This window comes from Echinops telfairi, unplaced genomic scaffold (assembly GCF_000313985.2).
Source record: "Echinops telfairi isolate 266 unplaced genomic scaffold, ASM31398v2 ScPeMD7_7414;HRSCAF=8452, whole genome shotgun sequence".
NCBI classification, from domain to species: Eukaryota; Metazoa; Chordata; class Mammalia; order Afrosoricida; family Tenrecidae; genus Echinops; species Echinops telfairi.
Window position 1 is genome coordinate 855,426 of NW_022111314.1, and position 27,158 is coordinate 882,583.

The following is a 27,158-nucleotide window of genomic DNA, read 5'->3' on the forward strand; positions in this document are numbered from 1 at the left end:
CCCGCACGTGGTGGTCCTCCGCCGGATTTTGGAGAAGGGCGCGCGCGCACACAGACACGCACGCACGCACGTCAGGCATCCCATGATGGGCACAGGAGGCACGGTCCAAACACGACACTGGCACTGCCCCCGTTCTCCTCCAGCCCACTGGGTGGTCACTGTCCTGCAAGGCTGGGCCCATGACCGGCGGGTTTCCGCTGGACAGTGGAATGGCACCCGGCAGGGTGAAAGGAGCAGATGTCCCGGGAAGCCGCTGCCCCGCATTCCTGAGGAGTCTCTGGGGTTTCTTTTGTCTTGGCAGTTTGGTAACTCTTATTCGACATCCATCTGAATTAATGAATGTTCCTCTTCATCAGCAACAAAACAAATGCACCACGTTAGTGAAGAATAAAACGGCCGCCGCCACGACCGCTTTGCAGTTTACCTACCCGCTGTTCACCACAAATGCCTGCTCTGCCGCCAACGCTAACCTTTCTCAGACGCAGGTAGGGACGCGAGCTCGTTCCGGGGCGTTTCAAGTGCCTTCCAGTTAGGTCCCCAAGCTGGCTTGCTTTCCCGTGACTGTATAGTCGTGAGTACTTAACGTGGTGGGGGTTAGTGGAAAGTCCTGACGCTTGTCCAGGGCTATCTCTAGCTCTGACATTGCTTCTGCTAGCGGGCACTTCATTTGTGCGGTCGGTCAAGAGGAGACCCGGCCACCCAATGGTAACGCTGCCCTTCGTTTCCTCCCTCCCCCCAGAGTTCTGGCAACTCCTGCTCCATACTGGAAGCTGCCAAGCACCAGGATATTGGACTGCCTAGGGCATTTTCTTTCTGTTACCAGCAGGAAATTGAATCCACTAAGCAGACATTAGGCAGTAGAAACAAAGCTTTACCTGAGCAGGTGTGGATTAAAGTAGGAGGTAAGCTATACAGCAGAAGGTAGCAGTAGCCATGATTTTCTTCCAAATAAGACTTCACGTTTGGTGTCAGTTGGTCCTCCGGAGGGGGGAGCGGGAGCGGGGTCAGCAGGACAAATGCTTAGAAACAGACAGACCTTTCTTCTGTGTATGTGCTGCTTTCATGGGATCCTCACGTCTCATCTTGATGTTCTCGATGTCAGGCATCATGACACTTGGTGTGGCATCTCGGGTTTGGGGGTTACTTTTCCGAAAATAGTGAAGGGGGGCTCAGTAACTGGGGAATGGTGTTAGGTGCCATGGCTCCCACTCACAGGGACAGCGGAAGGGAGCACTGCCTGCCTCCGCCCACCCGGCCTTCCAGTGGGCGCCCCTGAGCCCGCTGGGGCAGCCACTCGGCCGGTCCCCCTCATTTCACTTTCAGCCCACTTCAAGTGGCACTGGAAACACTGAGCAGCGTTGTTGCCTTCTTGGCGTGAGGCAGGGGTCCAGAACCCGGCAGCAGCGTGTGGAGCGCTTAGTCGCCATACCAGACAAGCTGCGGAGGACACAGGCTGTCGTTGCTTCAGAACTCTGGAGGAACAGCTGACTGGAAACGCACTGCTGGCCCTCAGTGAACGCCCAGTCTTGTTTCCTGTGGAAAATCTACTTGTTTTCCAAAGTACACCAATACAGATAAATAGCACTTTTTTTCAAACGTTACTTTAAGATAGGCTGGGAATGGAAAGCTACATTTCTCCCGTGTCAGTTACGTTGTTGATGATGTTGTGGCCTGTTTTACGTAAAAGCATTCACACTGTGTAAAGATAACAGTCCAATAGCCTGCACTGGCTACTTGGCATACGGAGTGAAATATTGGCAAAGCCTCTGAGCTCCCTCGTGTGCCTCCCTGAAAAGTTCCTGCTGCTCTGACATTTCTGTTCAGGTATTTTTAACCCCCATGGAGAATTCAGCTCTATGGCATATCGGGGCACACATCTTTATAGACGATCCCAATGCCTGCGTTTCCCGTGTGTGCTGGAAATTTGACACTTCTGTGACGTCAGTAAGAACTCCGGTGGTGTCGCTCCTGGGTGGGGATGGAGACCTCCAGGGTGAGCACGTGTCTGACGCCGAGTCGCCAACTGTCATATTAAATAATTGTGTACAAAGAAGAGGCTTCCAAGAGGATTGTAAAAGACCATCTGGATGATAAACTGCCCAGAAGAGTGTTTCAGTTGTACGCTCACGTCGAGCTTGTTAGCGTGGAGGAGAGTGCGTGCTGCTTCTGAATTAGCTCCCACGTACAGCTGTGACTGGCTCGTTCTCTGTGCTGCTTGCCCAGTAATGTGTGTGTGTGTGTGTGTGTTGGGTTGAAAATGCCAGAAGAGGTGTACTCAGCATTAATGGGGATAAGTTAAGAAGACCAATTGAAATTAAAGTACCGCTTTTTTCTTCTTTTGCAAAGAAGAAGCGCTCTGTAAGCAAGCAATAAATAAGCGGCATCGGAGTAGAACACGTCAGTTGGACACAAATGTCGAGCGAAGAGCCCTGGGAGAGATCCAGAATGTGGGTGAAGGCGCCACAGCCGCACCGGGCGCCTGGCAGTCGGCGGAGCCCTCACAGCCCAACCTGGGGGAGCAGACGCAGAGCGGGCCCCAGGGAGGAAGGTCTCAGCGCAGGGAGAGGCATAACCGAATGGAAAGAGATAGAAGGTAACGCGCACCATTGCCTCGCCAGGCGGATCTCTGCGATTCTGGTAGAAGTGCGAGTTCCTGATAAGTAAGGCGACGGTGGCATTGGGTCTGGGCAAGAAGGGAGCAGGAGTAAATGTGAACTCAGGTGTGCCAGGTGGATCGGGGTCCCCAAGACCACTCCTCCCTCCCCAGGTTTCTCCAGGAGGATTCACGGGGCTCAACATGGAGTCACCCTCCTGGCTAAGGTTCATTACAGCCAAAGATAGGCTTAGCCAAGGGAAAAGGCTCCTGGGCCAATGTTGGGAACAGCACTTACAAGCACCCGAGGGTCTCCACCCAGAGGAGTCACACCGGATACCCTTAACTTCCCCAGCAATGAAGTGTGTGTGACAACACGTGTGAAAGCTCAGAGGCTCCTTGCCCCCTACCTGGGAGACACCTGGCCCCCTACCCACTCCCCAGGGGCCCCAGCAGAAAGCAGGTACTCCACATAGGCCATGCGATTTGCACAAACCGCCGAGGTGAAGTGGACCGTTTTTATCAGGGCTGGTGCTGGACATGAGAAGCCCTGGTGGCGGAGTGATGACGCATGGGGCCACTAACCACCAGCTGCTCCTTGGGAGCAAGGTGGGCATTTCTACTACCTTAAATAGTTGACAGGCTTGGAAACTCCAGGGCCAGTTGTACCTTGCCCTCTGGAGTCGCTCTGAGTTGCCACTGACTCAAGGGCAGGGAGTTTGGGTTTGGTGGTGGGCACTCTTGAAAGGATGCGCCAGCCTCGGAAGCGGAGCTTTGTCAAGGGAGCAGTCTGCCGCGACTGCCTAGTCTTTTACAGGATGTTGGGGGAGGAGGAGGTTAAACTGTTATTTAATTTGTCTTGCCTGCAGTTTTTATCTATTCATCTGTGTAAAGTCAATTGGTGGTTAATTTTCCTCTTGTTACAGTTGAGCTTTTACCCAGTGTTTCCTTAATCTGTATGTTGCTCTCTCTGCCCAACTTCCTCATGCATAAAATCGGGATAACATCGATCTCATAGGCTTGTGATTAGAAGAAAGTGAGGCGATAAAGAGTTTAGCTCCGTGCCTTAGAAAGCTGACTGCTGTGGTTTTCACCTTGCAAAGTCTGAGAGATGCTATGAAGTAGAGAGCAGGGGTCAGCAACTGGCCTCCCCTACAGACCCCAGCGACTCCCGAAACCTGAAATATTTGTTACCCGGCCTTTTTAAGGGGCGTTTGTCCACCCCAACCATGTCCTGTAAACACTTCATTTTTGAGACTTTTAAAATGCTTTCAACCTTTAAAAAAAAAAAGTAAAATGAAAATATACAGTTGTACAGATGAATAATGAGGGCTATTTTCTACACATTTAAACATATTACACTGTCATATGCAGGAGTTGGGTTGTGGGTTGGGTTGGGCGCACAGTATTGGGCACATGGGCGGCTAAGTGACCATCTGTTGTGATGAAAGCGTGGCCTTCCCAGAAAAGACATGTTTACAGATGGAGTCCAGTCCTTGCTCCGGGTTCCTGGGCCCTAAGTGAGGAAAAGGGCTAGAGCATGCCCGGCGTCCAGGCCAGGAGAGAGCAGGACCCGGGTGGGCCTAGGAGCCTGGTGGCATATTGCTTAAGTCCCTCAACTATTGACTGAGGACCAGACCCACTAGCTGCTTCTCTGGAGAAAAATGACACAGTTTTTCTAAAGGTGACAGCCTGGAAACCCTAAGGGACACTTCTACTCTGTCCTACAGGGTGGCCGTAAGGCAAACTCTCAGGCAAAGGGTTGGGTTTGAGTGGGACTTCTTGCGATCCCCCGCCCTGCCCCCAGCGCTCCATCCCTTGAGGTGATAGGATGAAGCCTGTCTTTCGCTCCTTCACCTCGTGACTTTGGATTCTGACTGCAGGCGCCGAATCCGAATCTGTTGCGACGAGCTGAATCTTTTAGTCCCGTTCTGCAATGCCGAGACAGACAAGGCCACCACTCTTCAGTGGACAACAGCCTTTCTGAAGTATATTCAGGAAAGACATGGAGATTCGCTCAAAAAGGTTAGTGTGCCACGGAGCCAGGCCCCACTCCCCGTGAGGTTCCTGTTTGTCCTCGTTCCTTAAGACACCATCTCGAGGTGCCCTGGCTGTTCGGAGACCCAGTCTCAAATCCTGAATCCAGTATGAGCAAAGTTCTACTTAGTAATTGAAAACTGTTCACAGCCCAGATTTGTTTCTACACGAAGTATAAAGTGAGTCCACGCGATCCCTTAGTTCGTGTGCCACGTTAAGCCCCCTGCATCTGCAGTGTGTGGCCCTGGGGCATGTGGAGGACATGGTCTTTGTCCTCAGAAAACTTTACTTTGTGAAAGTGCTGAAAGCAAGGTGCAGCAGCAACAACAAGCCACTGTCAGGACGAGTCGGGGGCCCAGATGCTCGCAGAAGGCAGAAGGAGAGGAACGGTTCCGGGCTGGTGGTCAGAGGCCTCTCGGGTTGGAACTGGTGGTGCCTCCAGGTCTCAGTGTGGCCGTAGCTGCCTTTTCCTGGCCCGTAGGTCGTGGTACACGGTGGCTCGCTGCACACGGGCTAGCCCGGCAGTAAGCGCCGTGGAACTGGGTGCTTGGTCTAAACAGGAGCTGTTGAGTTGGTTCGTTGGGGTTCAGATGAGAGGATGGGGGCCCCTGGGAGGTGCACCTATCCTGTGGGGGCCTGACCCCCTTTTCCTGGCTCTGAATTATGTCTTGAGGAGCTGCACCGTGAGGTGCTGGTGCAAGGGTGCACCCGTGCAGCAAGGGTCTGGCTACGGAGCAGAGCTCACCTTTTTAAAAAGGACTATGGGTTAGACTTTGAGGTCCAGACCCACCAGCTGCTATGTGTGAGGAAGGTGAGGCTCTGCTCCTGTCAGGAGCCCTGTGTGGGGTTGCTCAGCAGTGGCTGCTAACCACAAGGCCGGGTGCTGCAACCCACCGACTGCTCTTGGGAGAAAGAGGAGGCTGTCTGGTCCCGTGAGACTCACACAGCCACCGGGCGTCAAGGACTGGGTGGGAGTGAGCCCTGGGTCGGAGCAGACTCGATGGTGGTGGGTCTCCGCCTGCCCAGCCCCCCACGGCCCCACGGGCTCACGTGCTGCTGCCGAGTTGTGGGTAGGAGTTCATGCCTTGTCTTCCCCTTCTCAGTCTGACACTGAAAAGGCTGACAGTCCAGGAACCCTCAGGGGCGGCTCCACCCTGTCCTCTGGGGACTTAGGAGTGGCCGTGGACTGGCTGGGGTGAGTCTTGTCTGATAACCGCAGCCCTCACGCCAGATATGCTCTCCTGGGACCCGGACGGTCGTCTGGGCTGCACTTACACGTTACGTTCATTTGCTAGAGGTTTAGATGATTGGCTTGTTTTAATACAAGAAAGCTTGTAAACTTATAAGAATGGCTTAATGGTGGGCTCTGTGTACCTATGAGGAGTATATTGCTATTAATGTAACATAAAAATATGACGATGGCACTGAAAACCTAGAATTAACAAAATTTTGTGAACTATATTTCTGTGTATTCTTAACGATTAAATACATTAAAAGCCAGTTGATATTATATTACCAGCGTAATATAATGTTAGAGAGAGTCGTCCTCTAGGACATGATAGAACTGCCCCTTTTGGTTTCTGACACTGTAGATCTGTACTGGGACAGACAGCCTCAGCGTTGTTCTCCTGAGGAGCTGCTGGTGGGTTTGAACTGCTGACTTGGTGATTAGCAGCCCAGCTCACGGATGGTACCGGTACCCGTGCACGTGCGCATGTGCGAACAGCAGTGTGGGTCGCCGTGAGGCAGGACTCACTGATGGCAGTGAGTGTGTGCGCGTGTGTGTGTGTGTGTGTGTGTGTGTGTGTGTGTGTGTGTGTGTGTGAAAGGTGCGCTTCCTGGGTATTTCTGAAATGTGCTCACGTTGATTGCTTTCAGGACACGTATTAGACACAGGCCGGGGGGACCTGGAACAGAAATAACCGAAACCCAACTGACTCTTTTCTCGGGAGCTTTCACCCTTTGATTGGATGTTGGTTGTTGTGGAGAATGTACACCGCGGAACATCCACCAGTTCAGTGACCTCGACATTCTTTGAGTTGAGCGGGAATTTGCCCCTCCTCCTCTGTTTTATCCCCCCATTTACAATAAACTCACTGCCCCTAAGGTTTCTGCCTGTAACTTGTCAGCTCTTCCCGTGATCCGGGTGGTGCCGAGTGCCACCTGCTGGGAACGGGGGATGCTGCCCGCCTGCTCCTGCGCCACCTCACGACTGCTGCTGTTTGAGCCCACGCTGGCAGCCCCTGGCTCCTGTGTCAGCCCGCCTCCTTAACGTCTCCCTCTGGTTCGCCGGCCTTCGCCAGGGGCTGTTCTTGTCCGAACTGTGAGGCCGGGTCTCCAGCTCGTCTTGCCTCGGAGGAGAATCCTTTCACGTCACATCTGCTTGTTCTGTGGCAGTAATCTTCCCCAGCACCACCACTCCCACGCACGGTTCCACGTGCGACGCTCGCAGCGCGGCCGTTGAAAATACCGTGGCTTGAGTCCTCAAAGTCATAGCCTTCAAACGTTCTAACGGGGTCTTGTGCAGCAGATTCATTGTTTGCTTTCTTGTCGGCTGTTCCCCTGAGCATTAGTTGTGGATCCAAGCCAAATGAGATCCTTGACAACTCTGACTTTTTAACGATGAACGTGACCTCCATCGTTCCTCTTGGATTTGTCGTTTCTGCATTTTAAACCATATGATTGTCTGATTCCACATGGCCAATACCAGTCCGTTTCCGCTCACTAGTGCTTGGGACATCGGCCTCTGCACACCCGGTTTCACTGTGGACCACTTCTGACTTCCCCAGATGTGGACTTGTACTTTCCATGTCCTGAGTGCTGATGGATGTTGGCAGCCCCTGCTCTGTCTTGAGTTGTGGCCCCGCAGCACTGGGAGGATCGCTCCACCCGCCGCCAGGAGGCAGCTCTTCCCCAGCCTTAAGCGCAGTGCCTTCCGACCAAGTCTCGTCTGCTGCGGTGCATACGGTTCCCGTGGCCAGTCCCTCAGAAGGAGGCAATCCGTTCTTAGTGTAAAAGTCCTCCAGAAATGCGGTCACCTTGGGGGGGGGCCCCCCCGATGTGGTATTGAACCCCGCTGTGGTATTGAAATGCCAGCATGGAGCAGTGTGGAAACCATGACAGCGACAAACAGGCCATGTCGTTTCTGAAAGAGCATCATGCTCAAGGCGCCCTCTTACCAGTCACGCAGAACGATTCTTGACCTGAAGGAGACAAGAGTGCTTCTGGCTGAAGGTTAAAGATGATCTCAGGACAGCCGTTTCGGGGGCTCGCGCACACTCCCTGGCTCCAGGAAACCTAGCCTCCCTGTGAGTTTCTGCACTTCCGCCTTCTCATTAGGATTCGTCTGTGGACTCTGGAATGTTCAGGGTTGGTGGCTGGGGCCCCATGCAGGTCTTGCGTCTCACAGCAGAGAGGCAGTTAGCCACACTGTCCCTGTCCCCCTCCTCTCAACTCGGGTGCTGCTGTGGGTGAAGCCAGGCTCACGCTGTGGGCCACGAGCCCAAACACACTATTAGGCCAGTGAGCTGGGATGTCCCAGAACCCAGGAGCCTCACGCTCCCAGCCAAGGAATCAAGTCCCACAGGAGTTAGGCACAGGAGCAGCCTCTGATCTGTGCTTTCTTGGTGGTGGTGGTTCAGGGTTTTCAACGTCCCTGCCGCACCCCTTGCCAGCTCAACTCGTAACAGGCCAGCTTACTGACGGTGGCTTTGTCCTTAGTGGTGCAGTCGGTGGGGGTTGTCCTACATCCAGCCAACCTTCCCTGCTGCAGATGCTGCACTCCTTAGACAGTGTGTCCCTGCTCACCCGGGGCTGGACAGGAGCCAGCACACAGAGCCAGACTGCCAGGGGCCTTCTTTACACTGGAGATGAGGGGTCGAGGAAGACCTCTGAGCCCAGATCCAGAGGACCAGCGGCCTGGCCAGGGAGCTGGAGGGGCCCGTCCTCTGAGGTGCACCATGTGGGCAGAGGTGGCAGCCTGTGTGTGGGTCTAAACAGGCTGGCATTGTGCAGAGCCAGCTGCATGACTGCACAGGAGGAGGGGCAGCAGGATCCAGCAGGGGCTCTGGTGAGAGGTAGCCTGCCAGTAGTAGTGGCAGACATGAGGAAGACAAGGCTTCATGCCGCCTGCTGCGGGCAGAGTATGGAGCCTGGGCAAGTGACGGTCGTGCTCTTTCTCGTGAACGGTGAAGGCCTGGAGCACGTGCTTTGCGTCATCACGTGGTCTCGACATTCAGCTCCACATTCACTGTGCGTGTGCCGAGTTTAAAGAACACAACAGGCATCCACTGCCCTCGTGGACAAATAGTTCTACATCTGCCGAGGGCAGCCGGTCCGCCCCCCATCCCCCCCTAAGGTTTCATACTTACGCCCGTCCGCCCGCCCGCCCCGCCCGCACTCGTAGGTCCCGAAGTGACTTTCATTTCCAAGCCAGGATGCAGCCCTGCTTCTGCACTGCACTGCCGTGGGCCTCCCTCTCTCCCAGCCGCAGTCTCGCCCACCAGCCACACCAGACTCATGCCGAGGGCCGTGCCGCCCCACAGCAGCCAGTAGCACAGGGCCGGGGAGCTTCTGAGACTGTAACTGTGAGGATAATGAGCCCGTCCTTCTCAGCGGAGCTCCTGGTGGGTTCCAGCTGCTGACCTTGCCGTCGGCTGCCGCCCCCCGCCCGCGGAGATGTTTGTAAAGGACTGTCCTGACCGTTCGTAGCTTACCTCGGCGTGTGGAGCGCATCCACAGGCCATGTAACTACCACTGTCTCAGTTCCTCATCTTGTTTGTCACCCAAAATAGAAGTCCAGCACCCATTGAACGGGAGAAAGAGAGGGCTCTCTCCGCCCATAAAGAGTCGCAGCCTCGGAACCCACAGGAGCAGTTCTACCCTGTCCTATAGGCTGCTCAGTCGGCCTCGCCTCGATGGCAGTGAGTTTGCTTATCTTTACCTATTAGACGAAAACTCCATTCCCTGGCGCTCAGGCACCAGGAATCTACTGCCTTTCTTGACGTGTTTGCCTCGTGAGAGACTCCGTTATCAATGCTTGACTCAGGATGGACTGACTGTGCTTATCTGTGGATGGGGACGAGGGCTGCACCCACCCTTGGGTTGCAGTGACTGAGGTATACAAGTATCTGTGTCCCTGCTCCCGGGGCACCTGGTACCCTCTTAGGCGTGGCCTTGCTGGGCCCTCCCCGCAGGGCTAACGTTCTGAGAAATGCCACTGTCTTGCCCCGTTAGCCTTTGTGACACTGACATTAGGAGGAGACCTGCCTGGCTGGCTACAGCACTGCCTGCATTCTGGAGTTAAGGACTCGGCTGGTGTGCCCATGAGGACGCTTCATTGTGGTGGCATTTTACGCTTTGCCTAGAATTCTCTCTTTTTCATAGTGGTGGTGAAGTGGGTTCCAAACTGGGCCACTAATCACAGTTCAGTGGTCCGAACCCAGCAGTCGCTACACAGGAGAAATAGGAGGCTCTTCTTCCGCCCCGAGACCCCGGCAGTTCCGTCCGGCCCTGTGGGGCACTGTGCGTCGCTCCGTCCAGCAGATGCACCTGCGACACGTGGGTGGTCGGTCTGACCAGGCCAGTGCCACCAAGTCATCGTGTGGCTGCCTCTTTTTTAATGTGAGAAGGCTTCGCAGTGCGGCCACTTGGAAAATGTTCTGGGAAAAGGAGATTAAAATGCACTGCATTGGGGAAGCTTGCCGGTGAGCCGGTACCTGGCTTGGTCTTTGCTGGAGCGCTCTCCCCAGCGCCCTGCAGCCTTGGGTCCTTTGAAGACAGCAGCGTTGTAGCAAGGTCCGGTTGCAAACCCGAACTCAGCACCTCTGTGGTCATTTCTCGGCTTTAGGAATTTGAGAGTGTCTTCTGTGGGAAAACGGGCAGAAGGCTAAAGTTGAGCCGACCAGACCCCCTGCTGGCGTGTCCTGCCCAGGAAGGTCTACAGAGCAGCCCAGCGATGGAGGTCAAGTGATCTGAACTGGACACGGGCTCTTCGGAAGTCAGCCGCTCCCCCATCCCGGGGCCTGGAATTTCTGCAGCCCATCTCCCACCCCCGCCCCTCCCCGGAGCTCTGCTCCGAGCGCAATGCGGAAGTGACATGGCCCGCGTTGGCCAGGACGCCGGTAGGGACTTGCAAGCACGTTTTGTAGCGATACTTACCTAGAACAGGATACTTGCCCGTCAATGTCCACTTAGACCACTGGGGAGGAAGACATCTTGACACAATTAGTAAGTAAATTTTCAATGATCTGTCTGATGCCATCATGTTTTCCTGACATGATAACTTAAAAATTAACATCCTTTGTAATTGGTTTAAAGGGTACATTGCTTTTTACTTATTTTTGTGTACATTTTCAACATGCCCATGTAGCAATTGGAACCGGTTACATTGTTTTTGCCCTAGAAGTAGTTTGGTCATTTTATTTCATTTCAGTTTTAGCACCCGACCCTCCCGGAACAATTCCCACTCTGAAGCTCCTGTGTTGCAAAACACAGTGCTATTTTAAACCTTTTTTTGGCCAGGAAATTTCCAGAGACCCCTTTTAAAACGACCTTTGTCCATAGATGCAAGAAACCCTGCCGCCCCCAGAGTGCTAAGCGCTCACGTTCCGTCTCGTCAGAGACATCCCTTTGTGTGTAATAAATGGTCGTGTTTGGAACTGAGGTTTTCCAACGAGTGGCTTTATTTAGCGCAATCAGTACCACCAGCAGACTTAGTGCAATATAAAGTCACCTCCAATAAATACTGTTTGGCAGAGGCAGGCATGAGTCTACACTGACGTGGCAGTGAGCCGGACACTGTCTCTGGAGAGAAGGGGTGGGCCGTTAGCGGCCGTGTGAAGGTGCAAAGTATGACCTTTTGGGCATCTTAGTGTAATCTTCACCCAGCACTCTGTAAAAAAGCTGCTGAATATTTTGGTCTCGTGGAATCGGACAGAAGTTCCCACATTATACTGGGTCCCTCTCCCACGATGGGGTGGGTTTCCCGTTTGATTACATGGGCCTGTGTTTGAGGTCTGACAGGTGAATGGGCCACCCCTGCAGGACACGGAGAGGCGGGCAACGTGTGGCAACAGCTGAACATGGTCCTTTGAGGAGGCCTACTGACAGGCCAGGCCAGGAGGGCTTTCCGGACGTCTTGAGTAGACTGCTCCCGCTGTCCGTGGTGTTTGGCCTCCTCCTGCCCAGTTTTATGAGCTTCTGGGGCCTGACTTCTCTCCGCCCCCACCCAGCACAGCTCCTTGGCAGGCTGACGTGTCACAGATCCCAGGGGTGCCCTGAGCCCCAATGGCGCCGGGAATGCCAGCGTCGCCAGGGGGTCCGGGCTCGCCGTGGGCGCCATCCTGACCGTCTTTGCTTGTGCCAGGCACCCCTGGTGGACCTAGAGGACACGCAGGGATTAGGGGTGCAGTGCGGGCCTGCTCCTACCTCCACCCAACCCCTCTCCTTCCACTTAGTCCCTGGATCATGGGGCAAGGGACAGCCCTAGACCTGCAGTGCCACCTGCGGTCGGATGAGAGTGGACAGGAGGGGAAGCTGCAGACCCGGTGGGAGACGAGGGTCTTTGGAGGTGGCAGGGGTGACAACTGTGTAGGTTTGTTGGGGCGCAGCCAGGTCTCTAAGTGAGGGGGTAGAGGGCTTGCCTAGGATTCTCAGCCCAGAGATGGCCCTGGAAGCTGAGTGTGGGGAAGGGGTAGAAGCAGAGGCCACCGTCCTTAGGCCCTGACAGGAGGCCCAGGCTCAGGGGGGTGGGTGGGTGTCAGCATGACCCCGAGGAGACACCTCCACCTCCTTGACAAATCACCGACACTCAGTGTCTAAAATGGACACAGCCAGTGTCCGTGTGGGAGCTGCTCTGGTGGCTCAGTGGCTAAGCACTCAGCTGCCAACCCCAAGGTGGATGGTTTGAGCCCCCCAAGCGCTCACAGGAGAAAGATGAGGCTGTCTGCCCATGACGGTGCCGGCCCTGGAGACCGTGGAGCAGGTCGGCCCTGCCCTTGGTCACGCAGCCTCGGGATCGGCCTCAGCGGCGTGGGTGGGTCAACACAGCAAATTCTGCTTGGATTTAGCAGACAGTCGGGCCACATAAGTAGAACTTAACCCACCCCGGGCACAGGCAGTGGGGAGGAGCACAGGCCCTGGTCCTGCCTTCAGGGCCGCTCTGCCGGAAGGGGAAGGTTGTCTGGTAGGGAAAGGAGGCCCAGCCACAGGGCAGACCGCAGCTCAGCGTCAGGAAGGACATGGAGAAAGCCAAGCCCTCTGACCTCAGGGCCTCCTACCTTGGAGTCCTTGGTCCCCATCAGGCCCGTCCAGGCCGATGCCGGTGGCGCCCTTGTCCCCTCTGTCACCTGAGCTTCCTGTTAGAAGACATTGAACAAGGACAGTTTGTGGAGGATCGGGTTAAAGGGAGAGAGTCCGGAGTGGAGTCAGAAAACCGTAAGCCCCTGACACCGGCCTGGCCTCCCAGCATCTGGACAGGGCACACAGGCGGGGCTGCTGCCTGCCTGCTGACACCTGCTCTGTGCAGACTGTCTGTGCTCGTCAGACAGGATTTTTGACCCAGGAGTACGTTCTAAAATGCACCTCGGGCCAAATTACTCAAATCTCCCTGTGTTCTCCTGAGTTACCCCTAACCCCTGATGGCCCTAACCCCTGATCCTCCCTAACCAGTGATGGCCCCTAGCCGGTGGGAGAAGTGCAGGAGGCTCCCCGTCTGGTGGTCCGCTTGCCAGCCTTTGCTTTGCCTGTGCTGACGCTGTGCTGACTCAGTTAGGCTCCTGGGGACAGAAAGCACGAGGTGAGAGTCTCTTTGGCCCAGTCTTAACAGCAGTGACCAGCTGTCTTCTGGCTCCCGTGTGTCACCTCACCTTTTGTCCTCACTCTGACCAGACAGCCCTGTGACTGTCATCGTCCCCATGGGTCCACCCACATGGACCTCAGGTAGAGGGGGACCATGAGCTGGGTGCTCAGACTGGCCTCTGCCGTGGAACAGAGACCCACGCAGAGCCTGGGCAATGTGCCTGGAGGGTCCTCACTGGGCACTGCGTTCTCCTGCCCGGTGTTGTCTTTTCAGAGAGGGAAGATGGGGAACCCCCAGTAACAGGATCCCATGTGAGCACCCATCTGTGAACCCCTCACTCGGGACTCAGCCCCCACTGCTGTCCTGGCCTGCCCCCCAGACAGAAAGCAAGAGGACCAAGCTCCCGAGGGTGCACATGTGTCCCCCTGTGGTGGCCCTAATACAAGTGGCCAGTGCTATTCTGGGTTTTTGGGTTTCTTTTTAAGTTTTTTTCTTTTTAAAATTTTGATTGATTGATTGATTGCTATTCTGGGTTTTATTATCATATGTCTTGAAATTATCCTCATTCTTATGTAGGGGAATGAAAAAAATCAGACCCTGATTTGACCTTTGCTAGACTTGGGGGACCCTTGTGTGGCTGTCCAGTAGTGGAACTGACCTGGCGAAGGCCGAGTCTGAAAGTCCAGGAGGAAAGACGCATGTGCCAGGCACTGGGTGGGCACTGCTCAGGGGAGGTGAGCTGTGTCTGCCAGACCCGCCCTTAGCCCCGCCGCCCCTCACACCGCAGTGTCAGCCTCAAGGCGGATGCAGGAATTCACAGGATGTCACAAGCAGACAGGCACTTTGTTGGATGAGCGGTGCCATGTGGGACTGGTATCCACGGGGTCAGCAGTTCAACACCACCAGTGTTCTGCTGCTGTAGAGAGTAACCAGCTGCCCTGTCTGTTCTCCAGGCCACTCGGTGGCTGGGCGTTGTTTTGGGTGTGGAGCCAGTGACGGAGGATCAATAACTTGGAGGTGCCGGGGCCCCACTCTGGCCCTGAGGCTGGCTGGACTGCAAATGCTCTATGCTGCCCCCGCAGACCCCAGAGCACCCTGTAACAGTGGCAAAGAAGCCACAGAGATGACGTCGCAGCTCCCACAGGGTCTGAGCCACGAGGACTGTCCACTTCCATAGTGGCCTGAGGTCCAGAAACCCCCAGGGACAGCCTGCTGTGGGGGCTCCGGGGGTTGGAGTCGCCTTGACGGTGGCAGTGAGTGTGGACTGCCCCTGACTAGCTGCTGAAAATGCCCCCTGGCGCCGAGCGCTTCTGCATGGGCAGCTCCTGAGATGATGCCCCCACCAGCGTTCCGTCTGCCTGGCGCTGTGTTTGACGGGTCCCTCCCCTGAGTGCTGCTCTGATGATACGGAGACAAGGAGGCTCCTAATGCCTTCCCTGGTACCTGTCGTAGTGGCGCTGTGGGCTGCGAGTTCAAACCCACCAGCCATGCTGGGAGCAAACGGTAGAGAGTTACTGTCTTGGAAGCCCAGGGCTGTGTGGGGTGGCCCTGAGGCGGACGTGTTTTGGGCGAGTCCCTGCCAGACTGGTCAGGAGGCATGGACAGTGAGGTTTCAGCACAGCATTGCTGAGGCAACAGTTCAAAGTACTGGGGGCAGGGGCGGGCGGCTGACAGATGGGGGGACATGAGGATCTGGGCATCTCCAGGCATCTGCCCAGAAGAACACCATGTCTCGGGACGCACTGACTCACCTCGCGGTCCGGGGTCTCCTAACTCCCCAGTGGGCCCTCGGTAGCCAGGGGGCCCTCGAGCACCAGGGTGGCCAATGGAGCCAGGAAGCCCTGGGGGTCCCGGGGGGCCAGCCGGGCCGGGCCTCCCGATGGAACCCGGCGCCAAAGGCTTCCTCAGGTGAGCTGCTAACTGTGCGATTTGCTCTGGAAGCCAACAGAAGAGGCAGCATGAGCATAGCACCGGGGGTGGGGGTGGGGTGGGGGGTGTCTCATAGCGCACCCCAGGTGTCCCCAGGGCCACTCACAGGCCCTCCTCAGTGGGAGCCCTGGGAAGTGCTGCCGAACCCCAGGGATGCTGGGCTCCCTCGTCCCGGGCACCTGTGTGCAGAACCGGGCCAGGAGCAGACCCTCACCCATGCCCATGGCAGACTGGACGGGCGGGAGTGGGTGGGCAAGGCTGGGGTAGGGGGCTCACCGCTGATGACACCCCCACACAGCTCACGGATGTGCTGCTCACTGGCTGCTTTCCCCTGGAAGTCACCGCAGGCCCGTCGTCATGCTCGGGAGGGATGGGGGCCACAGGAGACGCACCCGCAATCCCTCAAGGGCCAAGCAAACACTTACTGGGGCACCTGGTCTCCCTGTAATCCCAGGGGTGCCCTGGACCCCCTGGAAGCCCATAGGGCCTGGGGGGCCAGGGACCCCCTGAACACCGCTTGTGCCGTTGGGACCCTGGATGCCTTTGGGGCCCAGCTCGCCTCTGTCACCAGACTGGACAGAAAGAGGGAAAACTGGTGGTCAGAGGGCGGCTGCCAGCTAAGCTGCCCTGCCACCCCTGAGGGCCGGGCTTTCCTGTCCGGCCTAACTCCAGGCCTGGCCACCACCACCACGGGGTGCCCTCTGCACTCACCGCTCCCTTGGGTCCAACAGGCCCACTGGGACCCTGCAAACAGAGAAGGGCTTTGCATCAGTGCCTGTGCTGCAGGGACCAGGTGGGTGGGGCCAGTCACATCACCCGTCCAGCACTGCAGCGGGTTTGGGGCGAGGCTGGCCGTGGCAGCCCCAAAGGTGACTGTGGAGCCGGGCTGGGGTGTATTTTGTCACCACGCTCAGAAAGCAAACGCTCACACACATACCACCTGGTCTTTGGAGGCTAAGCACATTGAGACGTGAGGAGGGGGCTACTGCCGGGCAGGTGGGGCCTAGCTTTGGCTGGGGGCTGGACATAGCTCTCCTGCCAGGCCAGCCAGGGACTAGGCCCCTGGACGTGTAGATGCCCCCACCGAGCTTCCCACTTACCAGCTCGCCTTTGTCCCCAGGGAGACCATCAGCACCAGCGATGCCCTGAAAAGGACACTCCAAGTCAGGGGCTGTCTCCAGCCAAGGCCCTGCCTGCCCTGCGTAGCTGACAGAAATCTCAGGCTTCAGAGCCCTCGTGGCACAGTGGCCAAGCACTAAAGGCTGGCGATTGTACCCACCCAGAGGCAGTGACCTCTGGGGCAGTGCTGGGGGGGGTGGGGGTGGGGAGGAGGAGGGTGTAGCATCCAACACCAAGCAGCCCCGTCCTGTCTGCAGGGGGAGGGGCGCGGTGGTGGAGCAAGCACTGTAGGAGGGGCCGAGGGTTCTGGAGACGGAGCAAAGCCCTGAGGGTTGGGCAGCTATTGGGGTGGCCCTCACCTGGTCTCCCTTGGGGCCTGCTGCTCCTCCAGGGCCCTGCGGGCAGAGAGAAGGCACTGCGGGAGCTGGCTTACACACAGGCCTCCCCCCACAGTCACACAGCACCCAGGTCGTCCCCAGCCTGCCCTAGCAATGCCCTGTGGGCCAGCCTCCCCACACTCCCCACTGGCCATCAGTGCCTAGACCTGCACAGACAGGCGCTCCCCAATCCCCCCACCAGTTCCGTGGTGGGGGGCACTTGGAGAAGGGAGGGGAGGCCACAGCAGCAGTCACACAGTAACCGGCGGCCAGCAGCAGCTGCCCCACTGTGGGGCAGACAGGAAACTGAGGTCTGGGCTGTCGGCAGCCCCACAAGCCTTGGAATTTCCACCCTCCAGACGAATAAAGGGTCCGGTGTCCCCTCCACCCTTGGGAGGGGTGCCCACGAGAGAGGTACCCAACCCAGGGACTATAGAGCTCCTGAGGCCCAGCCCCTGGGGCCCAAGTTTCCTGGGAGGGAGGGGCCTCCACACCTCTGCACACACTGAATAGCAGCCTTGTCCCATTGGCTCCTCCCTGATCGCCTCAGAGGCTCTGGAGGTCCCCCCACCCCCCATCCAGGCTCCTGGGGTCACAGGTAGTCAGAGACAGCCCTCCCCACTGAAGCTGCCTCCCCATGACACGGCAGACTTCTCACCAGGGTGAGCACCAACTAAGTGCCATCCCATGGCCTCTGGCAGGGGCTCTGCTGTCTCCCTAGCACGGGCTCGGAGGGGTCCCAGGTGCCTTGGGCACAAGGAACAGGAGGACTGGTGGCTAGGGCACCCCTTGGACCAGCACAGCATGATGTTCCAGTGCAGCGCCCCCCTCAGGGACCTGTGAGCCCCGGACTGGGAGGGGCCATGCAAGGCCTATTCGGGACGGCCACTTACCCGCTCACCCACGCCACCTCGGAGGCCCTGGGGGCCTGGCAGACCGGGGTCCCCGATGCTGCCTTTCCTGCCCTGTGGACACAGTCCAGTCTGTCGGTGACCCCACACAGGACACACACACCACCCCCCTACCCCTGCTGGGCCTGTGGTCACTGCATCCACACCCACCTGAAATCCCCGCACACCAGGTGCACCAGGAGGGCCTTGTGGGCCAAGAGCACCCTGAGGGGAGAAGGGAAGGAGTGTGAGCCGCTGCCAGGGGCCCTGACACCAGCACAAGGGATGGGGGTGCAGCCAGGGAGCCGCCATTGGGGCCCAGCCGCAGGAGCCCATTGCCCCCCAGGGAAGCTGGCCTGGGTTGTCATCACTGGGCCTGGAGGGCTGCCCACCCACGGAAGACAAGGCTGAGAATGCCGGGCTGTGTCCCCCACGCTCTTCAGGGCAGATGGCCACACGTGGGACCTGCCCTTCACTCACCGCAGAGCCCCTGTGGCCCGCCTCACCACGCTCCCCTGGCATCCCCACATCTCCCTGTGAACACATGGATGGAGGGGGGCCATGAGCCCCGGCACACAGGATGGCTGGGGGTGGGCAGGGAGGGGCAGCCTCGAGCCCCATGCACACAGGATGGGGGGGCAAGGAGGGGCAGCTTTGAGCCCCATGCACGCAGGATGGGGGGGGGGGCTGGGGGACAGGGACAGCTGCAAGCCCCTCCGCGCAGGAAGTGGGGAGGGGCAGGTACATACAGGCACCCCAGGCTCTCCGGAGGGTCCGGCCTCGCCCAGCTCTCCAGCTCTGCCCTGTGGAGGGAGGGCGCCTGAGTGCTCCCTGCAACTTCCCCGGACCGCTGAGGCCCCTCCCACCCCGGACGGCCACTTACCAGCTCTCCTTTCTCTCCTTTGGACCCTGCTCGTCCCGGGAGGCCCTGCCAGGATAGGGTGGTGGTCAGAGGTGCAGCCCGACCCTGGCCGTGGTGCCCACGGCCAGGGGACAGACTGTCCAGTGGTGACAGCAGCCCTCATGCACCAGGGAGGGCTGGTTGGGTGAGCAAATACCTAGGTCTGCTCCCCCAGGGCCCAGTGTGCAGTGTCAGGGCCCTGCTCCACCGCCCTCCCCCCCTCAGCTGCCCTACCTTCTGCATCCACCCACAGGCCAGGCCTGCCCCCATCCACCCATGCTCACCGGCAGCCCATTGGGCCCCTTCTCTCCTGGGCCTCCGTTGCGGCCAGCCTCTCCCTGGGAGGACAACCAAGTGGAAACAAGTAAGATGAGGCCAGGACTCTGGCCAAGCGCCCCCCGCCCCCAGCGCCTGCCTCCAAGCTGACCCCTGGCAGGACCTGGCCTCTGCACTGACCTTCTCACCGTCCAACCCTGGCACGCCATCCCGGCCATCCTTCCCAGGCATGCCCTGGGGACAAGAGGACCAATGAGGCCCTAGATCAGGGTGTGTCCCTCTCCTGCAGCCTCCCTGTCCCCTCCCAGCGTCTGCCATTCCTGTGGGGGCCCAAGCTGTCTGTGGGGAGTGGGGGTGGGCAGGTGCCACTAAAAGGGGCGGCAAGGGCCACGAGGCTTCCACCTAAACCCCTGGGGAAAGTCTGCTTTATGGATGGGGAAACTGAGGCCAGGGAGCCAGTGCCTAGACTCGAATGCAGAGGCAAGGCCACACACAGACGGGCCAGGTTCTTCCCGGGCTCTGTGCCCTTGGGCCTGAGTCAGGACAGGCCGCCAGCATGCAAGGGGTGGTTAGTGCACAGGACCCTCTGGTGTGCATGTCTGTCGCCCCTACCTCTCACAGGCCCTTTGGAGAGGGCGGCTCATAAATGTGGGGTGGCCTGTCCAACACTGACCCCGTGCCCCAAGGGAATGTCAGCACTGAACCAGTGTGCTCAGAGACAAGCGCCCAGTGGACTGGGGCCCTGGGGAGGAACAGGACATCCACTCCAGGAGCTGATGCCACCCAGAGGCACTTACAGGCTCTCCGGCTGGCCCGGTCAGTCCAGGGATCCCTTTGGGGCCAGGTCTGCCCTGAAAGACACAGCAATTGGCAGCTGCAGCAGGAACAAAGTTGTTCCCCCGCACCTCCCACGGCCCCACGCAGCTCAGGACCATGCAGTGCCCAGGACCCAAAGCTTAGCCAGCTTGGCTCTGTCCATGTGCCAAGGCAGGGCTCGGTCCTTCCAGTGTTCTGCCCATCTGGCCCTGGTCATCACAATGGTCCAGAGGGCTGGGTCAGAGCAGCCACAGAGACATGCCAGACCTGGGATGGCCACTCAGTTTGCCTGTGGATGCCACACACATCCACTGTCTGTCCCTCCGTGGGCAGCCTAAGCCAGGCTCCCCCCAGGGAAGAGTCCACAGCCTGTCAGCCCATGGTGACCCCAGAACTCATGTGGGCCGAGCACAACTCAGAGAACAGCCAGAGGCACAGGGCACGAGGGGGTGGGGTGTCTCCCAGAAGGCCTCTGGCCAGACCTCACACCCCTGGGCATGTGCCCTCTTCCCCCACCCCTTGGGACCACAGAAAACCAAGCCCATTGCTCACTTACCAGGTCTCCCTTGGGTCCTCGGAAGCCCTCTGGGCCCCTCTCGCCTCGGTCGCCCTGGGAAACAGTGGGGAGGGGAACAGTCAATAACACGGGGCAGCCTGCAGAGTCCAGCAGTCCAGACTGCGGGGTGGGCTGCCGTGGAGCTGGGCAGGAAGCACCAAGCTGCCAGAGGCAGGGGCCTGTTTGATATCCATGAGAAACAGGGAGCTCCCAGAGCCCCCCGTTTGCAAGGGCTTATGCCCATCAAGGACCTGTCCCAGCTCCCAAAGACCAGCACAGCCAAGCGGGGTGGTGGGGGGGGGTGGTGGTGGTGAGGAGGGGGCTTTTCACCCCACACGCGCAGACACACAAACACGTACCACCTTCCCAGGTGCTCCTGGGGCCCCGGGGGGGCCTCGGAACCCAATGGGACCCTGTGGAGGAGAAGAGAGGGGGAGGATGGCCCTCAGATGCACCCTCCCCCACAGAGCAGCCCTGTCACCAGCACCCCACCCCCTCCCATCTGTGAACACAAACAGCACCCTCTTCTGCAAGTCGAATATGCCCCACCTCCCCCACATGGGGGTTCCCTCTGGCACATGGGGCGGGGAGGGCTTTCCAGGGCCAAGAAGGCCCTGCCCGACCATATTCCCCACAGCCCAAGGTCCCCTGGGAAAGAGGCTTTGGTCAGTGTGGGGTCTGACGAGAGGCCGCCCCCAGGCCCTGGTCCCCAGAACCCCCTGGAAGAGTGGTCTGCATCACTGAGGAAGACCAGCCCTGGAGTGTCCAGGTACTGGGGGGCTGCCCCCAGGAAGGTGGTGGAACTTACGCGGTCCCCAGGGGGCCCGAGTGGCCCTGGCAGTCCTCGCAGTCCCCGGGGACCCTGCAGAGGGAACCAGAGTTGCAGGATTCCCTGGCCATTGGTCTGTATCCTGGTTCCCAGCCGCAACCCCAGAGGGACCCCTGAGGGAGCTGGGCCTCCGCCCCACACCCTCAAAACTTGTGAGTGGAAGGGCCAGATGCTGGGGCCTGGGCTTGCTCCCACATGGGTCCACGGCTGAGGGGGGAGACTGTCCCCTGGGCCACCAACCTCACCCCTCTGGCCCTTACCTGCAACCCCACGGTGCCTGGGATGCCAGCGGGCCCAGGGGGGCCAGGGTCTCCCTGTAGCAGGGATGAGAAAGCCTATTAGTCTCACCCCACAGGGCTCACTGTCCGCCCCAGAGGACATCCCATGTCCCAGGGAGTGGCTGGCAGAGGGGTCACTGGTCCACAGGCACTTTAGCCTGTCTCCAGGTGGTCAGGCATGTCCACAGGAACCTCATACGAGTCCATGAGACTATCATCCGGGCCTCCAAGCCAGCAGGTCCCCCAGACCTCTCCCCTACAGCCACCCTCAGGCTGCCCCCAGCCCGCCCCAGCCCTGCCTCAGTTCAGCCCCACCCTCGGCTCCACCTGCCTCGCCCGCCCTCAGCGCCCCCAGCTCCGGCCCCTCCCCCCGCTTCACCCCGCCCACCCCAAACTCTCTCCATTTACCTTCTCACCAGCCTTGCCGACTTCTCCTTGTTCCCCTTTGTATCCCGTGGGTCCCTGAAGCCAGGCAGGAGAGGATCACAGCCCACCCGGACCCTTGGGCTTCCCCACTCTAAGAGAGGGGGACCCAGCCATCCCAATTGCTCAGAACACAGGACCAATCCTTGACCAGAGGGAGCCCAGCCCCCCACTGCAGGCACTAGGGTGCTGAGTTCCAGGAGCAGAACAAGAGCTCCCCAGCAGGGTTCGGGGACCCCCCTTCCTGGGCTAAAGCTTCTGGACCTCGTCCTCTCCGCCTTGCCCCCAGGTAGAGACAGCAAGGGCCCCCAGCCTGAGTCTCACCTTGAATCCTGGCATTCCTGGGGGGCCGGGCGGGCCTGGTGGGCAGATGGCAGGACACTGTTGAGCAGCACAGAAGTCAGACCCCTCCCTCAGCGAACAGGTTGCCACCCCACCCAACAGAGGTCAGCCGGGGCCTGAGAAGCACCAAAGCTGCCCAAGTAGGGCCCCTGGTTGGCTGGCAGGGCGGCTGAGAACTGGCCTCAGAGGCTCCCTGAGACCCCTCGCCTCTGGGCAGCCCTCCACAGGTGGCCCTGGCACCTGGCACTGTGATTACAGATCAGTCCTCAACTACTCGGGGCAGAGCCCTGGCAGCTCATTCACACACAGTGCCGCACAGGGACAGCTGATACGCTCTGCAGGCCCTTCAGGTTAGTAGTGGACAAAAGCCCACTCCCGAAACCTGATGCTACCCATCAGGAGCCACACAAAGGGGAGAGGCGAGGTGGGTCTCCCTGCCTGGTGACATCGGCTCCCACTCAGTGACTCAAGGCTGGCTCCGGTGCCACCCCTTCCCCACAAAGGGCTGGGCCAGAATGCGGGGGTGGGGATTGGGGGGAGAGGAGGGCAATTATAGTCTCTTCTGTGGAGCAGTGCTGGCCAGGGTCCCAGTGGAGAGGGCATGGGAAGGCCCTCTGCTGGCTCCTCCCCTGGGCTGGGCCAGAGCTGGGACCTCTCAGCCTTGTAGACCGGACGGCCTTCCAGCCCTGGCATCTTGTGTACCAAACCCCCTGCTTACCCCCCCAGTCCCCACAAGCTGCCAGTCCTGCTTCCTGTGCATGGGAACAGGCTGGCACTCACCACTCCAGACAGGAAGGGTGTCACGTGTCACATTAGAGGCCCCAGACAGAGGCTGTGGGTCAGGCCAGGCCCACACACGCACATACATGCACACACACATGCACACAAGGCGTGTGTATGCACATGCACAGACACATATATACAGATGTGCACCCAGGCACATGCACACAGAGGTATATGTACACACAGGGACTTGTACACATAGGCGAACACTGGCACCTCCAACCCCTCTACCATGGCTGCAGGCACCTACCTGCAGGTCTGTAGCACCTTCAGGGAGGACCCCTGGGTGTCCCTGGAACAGAGAGGGAGCTGATGTGGACAGGCACCATCCCATGGCCCTTTGCTCCCTCCCACTGGGCACCTTCAGCCTCCCGTGGAAGCTTCTAGACATCTCCTTCACTGGTCAGTGCTGGGGCCATGTGACAGACAACAGAACCCTCTGTCCCTGGAGAGTGAACCCTGGCGGCCTCTCTGCACCGTGGTGTCTGCACACCAGTGGGGCTCCTGGAGGCAGCCCGGCACCGCCCTGCACCCATGCCCGGCATATTCCCAGGAGCCCTGGAATCTCCTGCCCAGTACTTACAGGGGGTCCAGGAGGGCCTGGGGGGCCTGGAGAGCCTGGGAGTCCAGAGGGACCCTGAGAGGGAGGTTATGGCTTAGCTGGACCAGCCCACCTGAGGTGAGGTGACCAGCTATATCCCGGGAGAAATGACCTTCTCAGACTGTGTCCCACATGGGCCTGTGTGAGGGGCAGCCAGGCAGGGCGCAGGGACAAGGAGCAGGGAGCGGGCAGGAGGAGCGGGGCTGGGGCAGACCCCGACAGCGAGACAGTCCCTAGCATGCTCTGCTTACTGCAGCCCAGCCGCTGCCAGGAAGGGCACTCACTCACCGGGGGGCCTCGGAGGCCAATTCCACCTGGGAGGCCGCTCACTCCGGCCTCTCCCTGGGGGGAGAAGAGAGGGTCTCACCTGGAGTTGCTGAGGGTCCCAGGGTTGGGTTGTGGGATGGTGTTTTCATGTGGGGTGGGGTTGTTGTCCCGGGACAGCCGCCCATGCTATGGGACATCCAGGTGGGTTTTGGGTGGGGTAGGTCCCAGGTACTGTTTGTGGGGCTGGTACTCACAGGGGGTCCAGGGAGGCCTTTGCCCTGCCAAAGCAACATGGGGTCATTGTCTGGGGCCTCAGAGCTGCAGGTCTGCTCCAGGGACCCTTCAAAGCACCAGCCAAGGACACCCCCAGCACTGCCCAGGTTCCCCCAGCACTTCCCAGGCTGCCCCAGCACTGTCCAGGGACCTCCCAGAGGCCGTGAAGGTGAGCTCGTGGAGAATCACCAATTTTCATCAAGACAAGAGGACAGACTCACCCCAAGTCCGGGAGGCCCTGGAGGGCCCAGGCTTCCCTGTGGGAACAACATGGTGGCCGTCAGGGACCGACACAGGCCACAGGCAGCTCCTTCCCACCCCCAAGTCCCTCCAAGGACTCACAGGGAGGAGAGGGATGAAGCCCCTTCCACAGAAGACCAGGCCCAAGGGGGCTCCCACTGTGCAGGTGCTTGCTCTGGCTCAGTGAACCCCACAGACCGTGGGGCCAAGCCCCAGAGTACGTGGGCACCCTGTGCAGCTGCCCAGCTGTGCAGACCATCAGCCTGGCCTGGAGACCCAGGGCCACTTACCCGATCTCCAGGAGCACCTTTGGGTCCAGGGGGTCCATCCTGCCCTGTCAGACCCTGGGAAGGAAGGAAGAGGAGGGTCAGGGGTCACCTGGGAGCCAGGACACAAGCTGTTTTGGCACAGCCTCTCTGGCATCGCCACCCTGTCCCTTTTTGTATGGAGTTGGGGTGGGGTGGGGGTAGCTGGTGGGGGCCCACTGGGTGGGCTAGCCCTGGCCATAGACCATCTCCAGTCCTGGCCTTAAACCTGCCACCGACGTCAGGATGGACAGAGGGATGAACAGATGGCGGTGGGGACAGATCCAGGACAATGGTCCTTTGTTCTTGGCCGTGCAGCTGATGGCAGCTTTCTCCTGGAGCTATGGGCTGGCTCTGCAATCCCCAGACACCCTCAGGGCTGGGTTGAGAGCCAGAGGCCCCTAGGGGACATCTGGGATGGCCTTCTAAGAGCCACCTGGCTGGGTGGGCTCAGCTGAAGGACACTGATGGAAGCCTGCTGCCCCTGAGACAGCGGCTGGGCTGGGGGGCAGAACTCACGTCCACACCAGGCAACCCCGGCAGTCCAGCTTCTCCTGGTTTCCCGGCCTTCCCCGGGGGGCCCTTGGGTCCCTGTGGGGGGAAAGGATGCATGAGGCCCATAGCCTCCCCAGGGAGGAAGAGCCTGCGGCCACCTAAGAACAGCCCTCTGGCCTGCTGGAGACCTCAGCCAGGCCCCTGGCCTGTCCCCCTGCCCTGCCCCGTCTGCAGGGGCCGCCCAGGAGTGACTGACAGTGTCTGCAGGATGGTACTGTCCCACATTACTCAGTGCCCCAAGCACCCAGGCAGGTCTCTGGACCTGGCACCTGGGTGGGCGAGAACTGAGCAGAACCCACCTCGTCACCCAGGCACAGCCAGTAGCAACCCCAAGAAAGCCAGCCCCCACTTCCCACGCTCCCCCGCCCCCAGCCATGCCTGCTCCTAGTGCCCAAGGCCTCCCCTCAGGTGACCTCCATGGGAGGGCCCTCCATGACCACTGTTCTCAGTGGCCACACCGCCCCCAGGCCCCACCCCACCGGGGATACTCACCAGGGGTCCAGGCAGACCTGGAGGGCCAACTTCTCCCTGTGGCAGGATTGGAGAGACCCACCCATGACCAGGTGCAGAAGGCCCTCTGTCCCCACTTTCCCAACCCCGCCTGAGGGGGTCCCTTCCCCATCAGGGGCTGGGGCAGGCAGTGCTGAAGAAGGCAGAGAGACAGAGCTGGGTCCCCTGTGTGACCCCCAGAAACCTGGGGCTGAGTCACAAGGCTTTTGCATCCCAACCGCTTTGGCTGCCAAGAGGCCCCAGGTTCCAGCTCCCACCCACCTGGAGCCCTAGAAAGGCAACCAGAACTCTCGCTGGTAGCCCCCACCTGGAAGCCCCAGGCTACGTGTGTAGCATAAACTCCTGGGGCCCAGAAGGGAGCTTGGGGCTGCAGGGCACAAGGGAGGCAGCAGCTGAGTGGGGGCAGGAGGTGTGGGGCCTTGGGAGGGAGTTGGGGGCCAATGGCACCTGGGGCGACACAATGAGGAGGTACACCCCAGAGGGGGAAAGAGGGGACCTGGGGGCACAGACAACAGGAATCCATCTACACCCCCACCCTGCATTGCCTGACTTGGGACCCCACAGGTGACACCCCTGACCCCCAGCCGCTCCCAGCATATCCATAGCGCACTGAGCCCGGAGCTCCCAGAGACCCACCCAATGCCCACAGCCCTCATGCGCTGACCACCGTGTCTGGTCTGCCCCACATACTAACAAGGAGGATTTGTGCCCCGGTTTAAATCCTGATGCTGGCTTTTTGCCAAGTATACCCTCCCCCATCTGGAGAGGAGATCAGGAAGAGGGGGCGGCTAGAAGCTCACAGAGTCCCCTACCCCAATGGGGGAGCCTACTTACATCAATGCCATCCTTGCCTGGCTTTCCTGGGGGGCCCTGAGGGCCAGGGGGTCCTCGAGGTCCCACTTTCTGAAATGCAGAAATGGGAAGTTAGGGAACCCACCTCCCCAGCCCTTCCCCGTGGCAGCTCTCTGGTGTGCAGGGGGAGCAGCCACAGGGGCCCTGCAGGGCACCCCCAGAGTCCTGACCCCCGCACACCAGGGAGCCCCCCTCCCCACCCCAGCCCCAGGCCATCTGCCTTCCTCTCCCACCATCGCCTGGGAGCTCCCAGAACAAAGGGGACATTGTGTGCCCCAGTAGCAGCGGCCACGCAGGAAGGTCCAGCGGACGCAAAGGATGGGGGGCCCCCAGACTTGTCCTTGGAGCACCTCAGCGCTTGTGGGACACTTGGGGCCCCACAGCTGTGCACCCCGTTGGTACTGGGGCACAGGGGGCCTACGCTGTGCCTTGGAGGCTGGCTGGGTGGTAGGGCACCCCGGTGGTGGGAGTGGGGGCCGTCCCCTGGGCTGCGCCCCCCATGACCGCTCAGAGCCCCCCAGCCTCGGGTCTGAGGGGCTGGGGTCCAGCACCCACACCTGGGCCTCACCTGCGGCTCGGCTACAGCCAGGAGCTGCCCGAGCAGCA

The 27,158-nt window shown here is 59.5% G+C and overlaps 2 protein-coding genes across 2 annotated transcripts; one reads left to right on the forward strand and one right to left on the reverse strand.

The window, feature by feature from the left end:
* The first annotated feature begins 140 nt into the window (after positions 1–140).
* Positions 141–11,290, forward strand: TCFL5 (transcription factor like 5). The gene is made up of 5 exons (XM_004716045.2): positions 141–485; positions 740–902; positions 2,347–2,593; positions 4,477–4,618; positions 10,479–11,290. Exons 1-5 carry the CDS (start codon positions 180–182, stop codon positions 10,599–10,601), a joined length of 981 nt encoding a protein of 326 aa, XP_004716102.2. The 5' UTR covers positions 141–179; the 3' UTR covers positions 10,602–11,290.
* COL9A3 (collagen type IX alpha 3 chain) lies at positions 11,283–27,156 on the reverse strand (the record flags this gene model as incomplete). The annotated part of the gene is made up of 32 exons (XM_004716046.2): positions 11,283–12,011; positions 12,910–12,987; positions 15,182–15,364; positions 15,636–15,690; positions 15,785–15,931; positions 16,071–16,103; positions 16,460–16,504; positions 16,838–16,873; positions 17,749–17,820; positions 17,917–17,970; positions 18,226–18,279; positions 18,495–18,548; positions 18,629–18,673; positions 18,931–18,984; positions 19,103–19,156; positions 19,720–19,773; positions 20,295–20,348; positions 20,654–20,707; positions 21,103–21,156; positions 21,384–21,437; positions 21,810–21,863; positions 22,149–22,205; positions 23,200–23,241; positions 23,533–23,586; positions 23,839–23,892; positions 24,072–24,095; positions 24,312–24,347; positions 24,621–24,674; positions 25,155–25,226; positions 25,683–25,718; positions 26,535–26,603; positions 27,121–27,156. Coding segments are annotated over 32 exons (2,013 nt in total), but the record flags the coding sequence as incomplete, so codon positions are not given.
* Positions 27,157–27,158: the final 2 nt, after the last annotated feature.

Bases quoted from the DNA above. Each gene is read 5' to 3' on its own strand.
- TCFL5 (XM_004716045.2), top strand. From the start codon at position 180: ATGACCGGCGGGTTTCCGCTGGACAGTGGAATGGCACCCGGCAGGGTG. The intron at 486-739 runs GTAGGGACGCGA...CCCTCCCCCCAG, and splicing joins CTAACCTTTCTCAGACGCAG to AGTTCTGGCAACTCCTGCTC. The intron at 2,594-4,476 runs GTAACGCGCACC...TTCTGACTGCAG, and splicing joins CGAATGGAAAGAGATAGAAG to GCGCCGAATCCGAATCTGTT.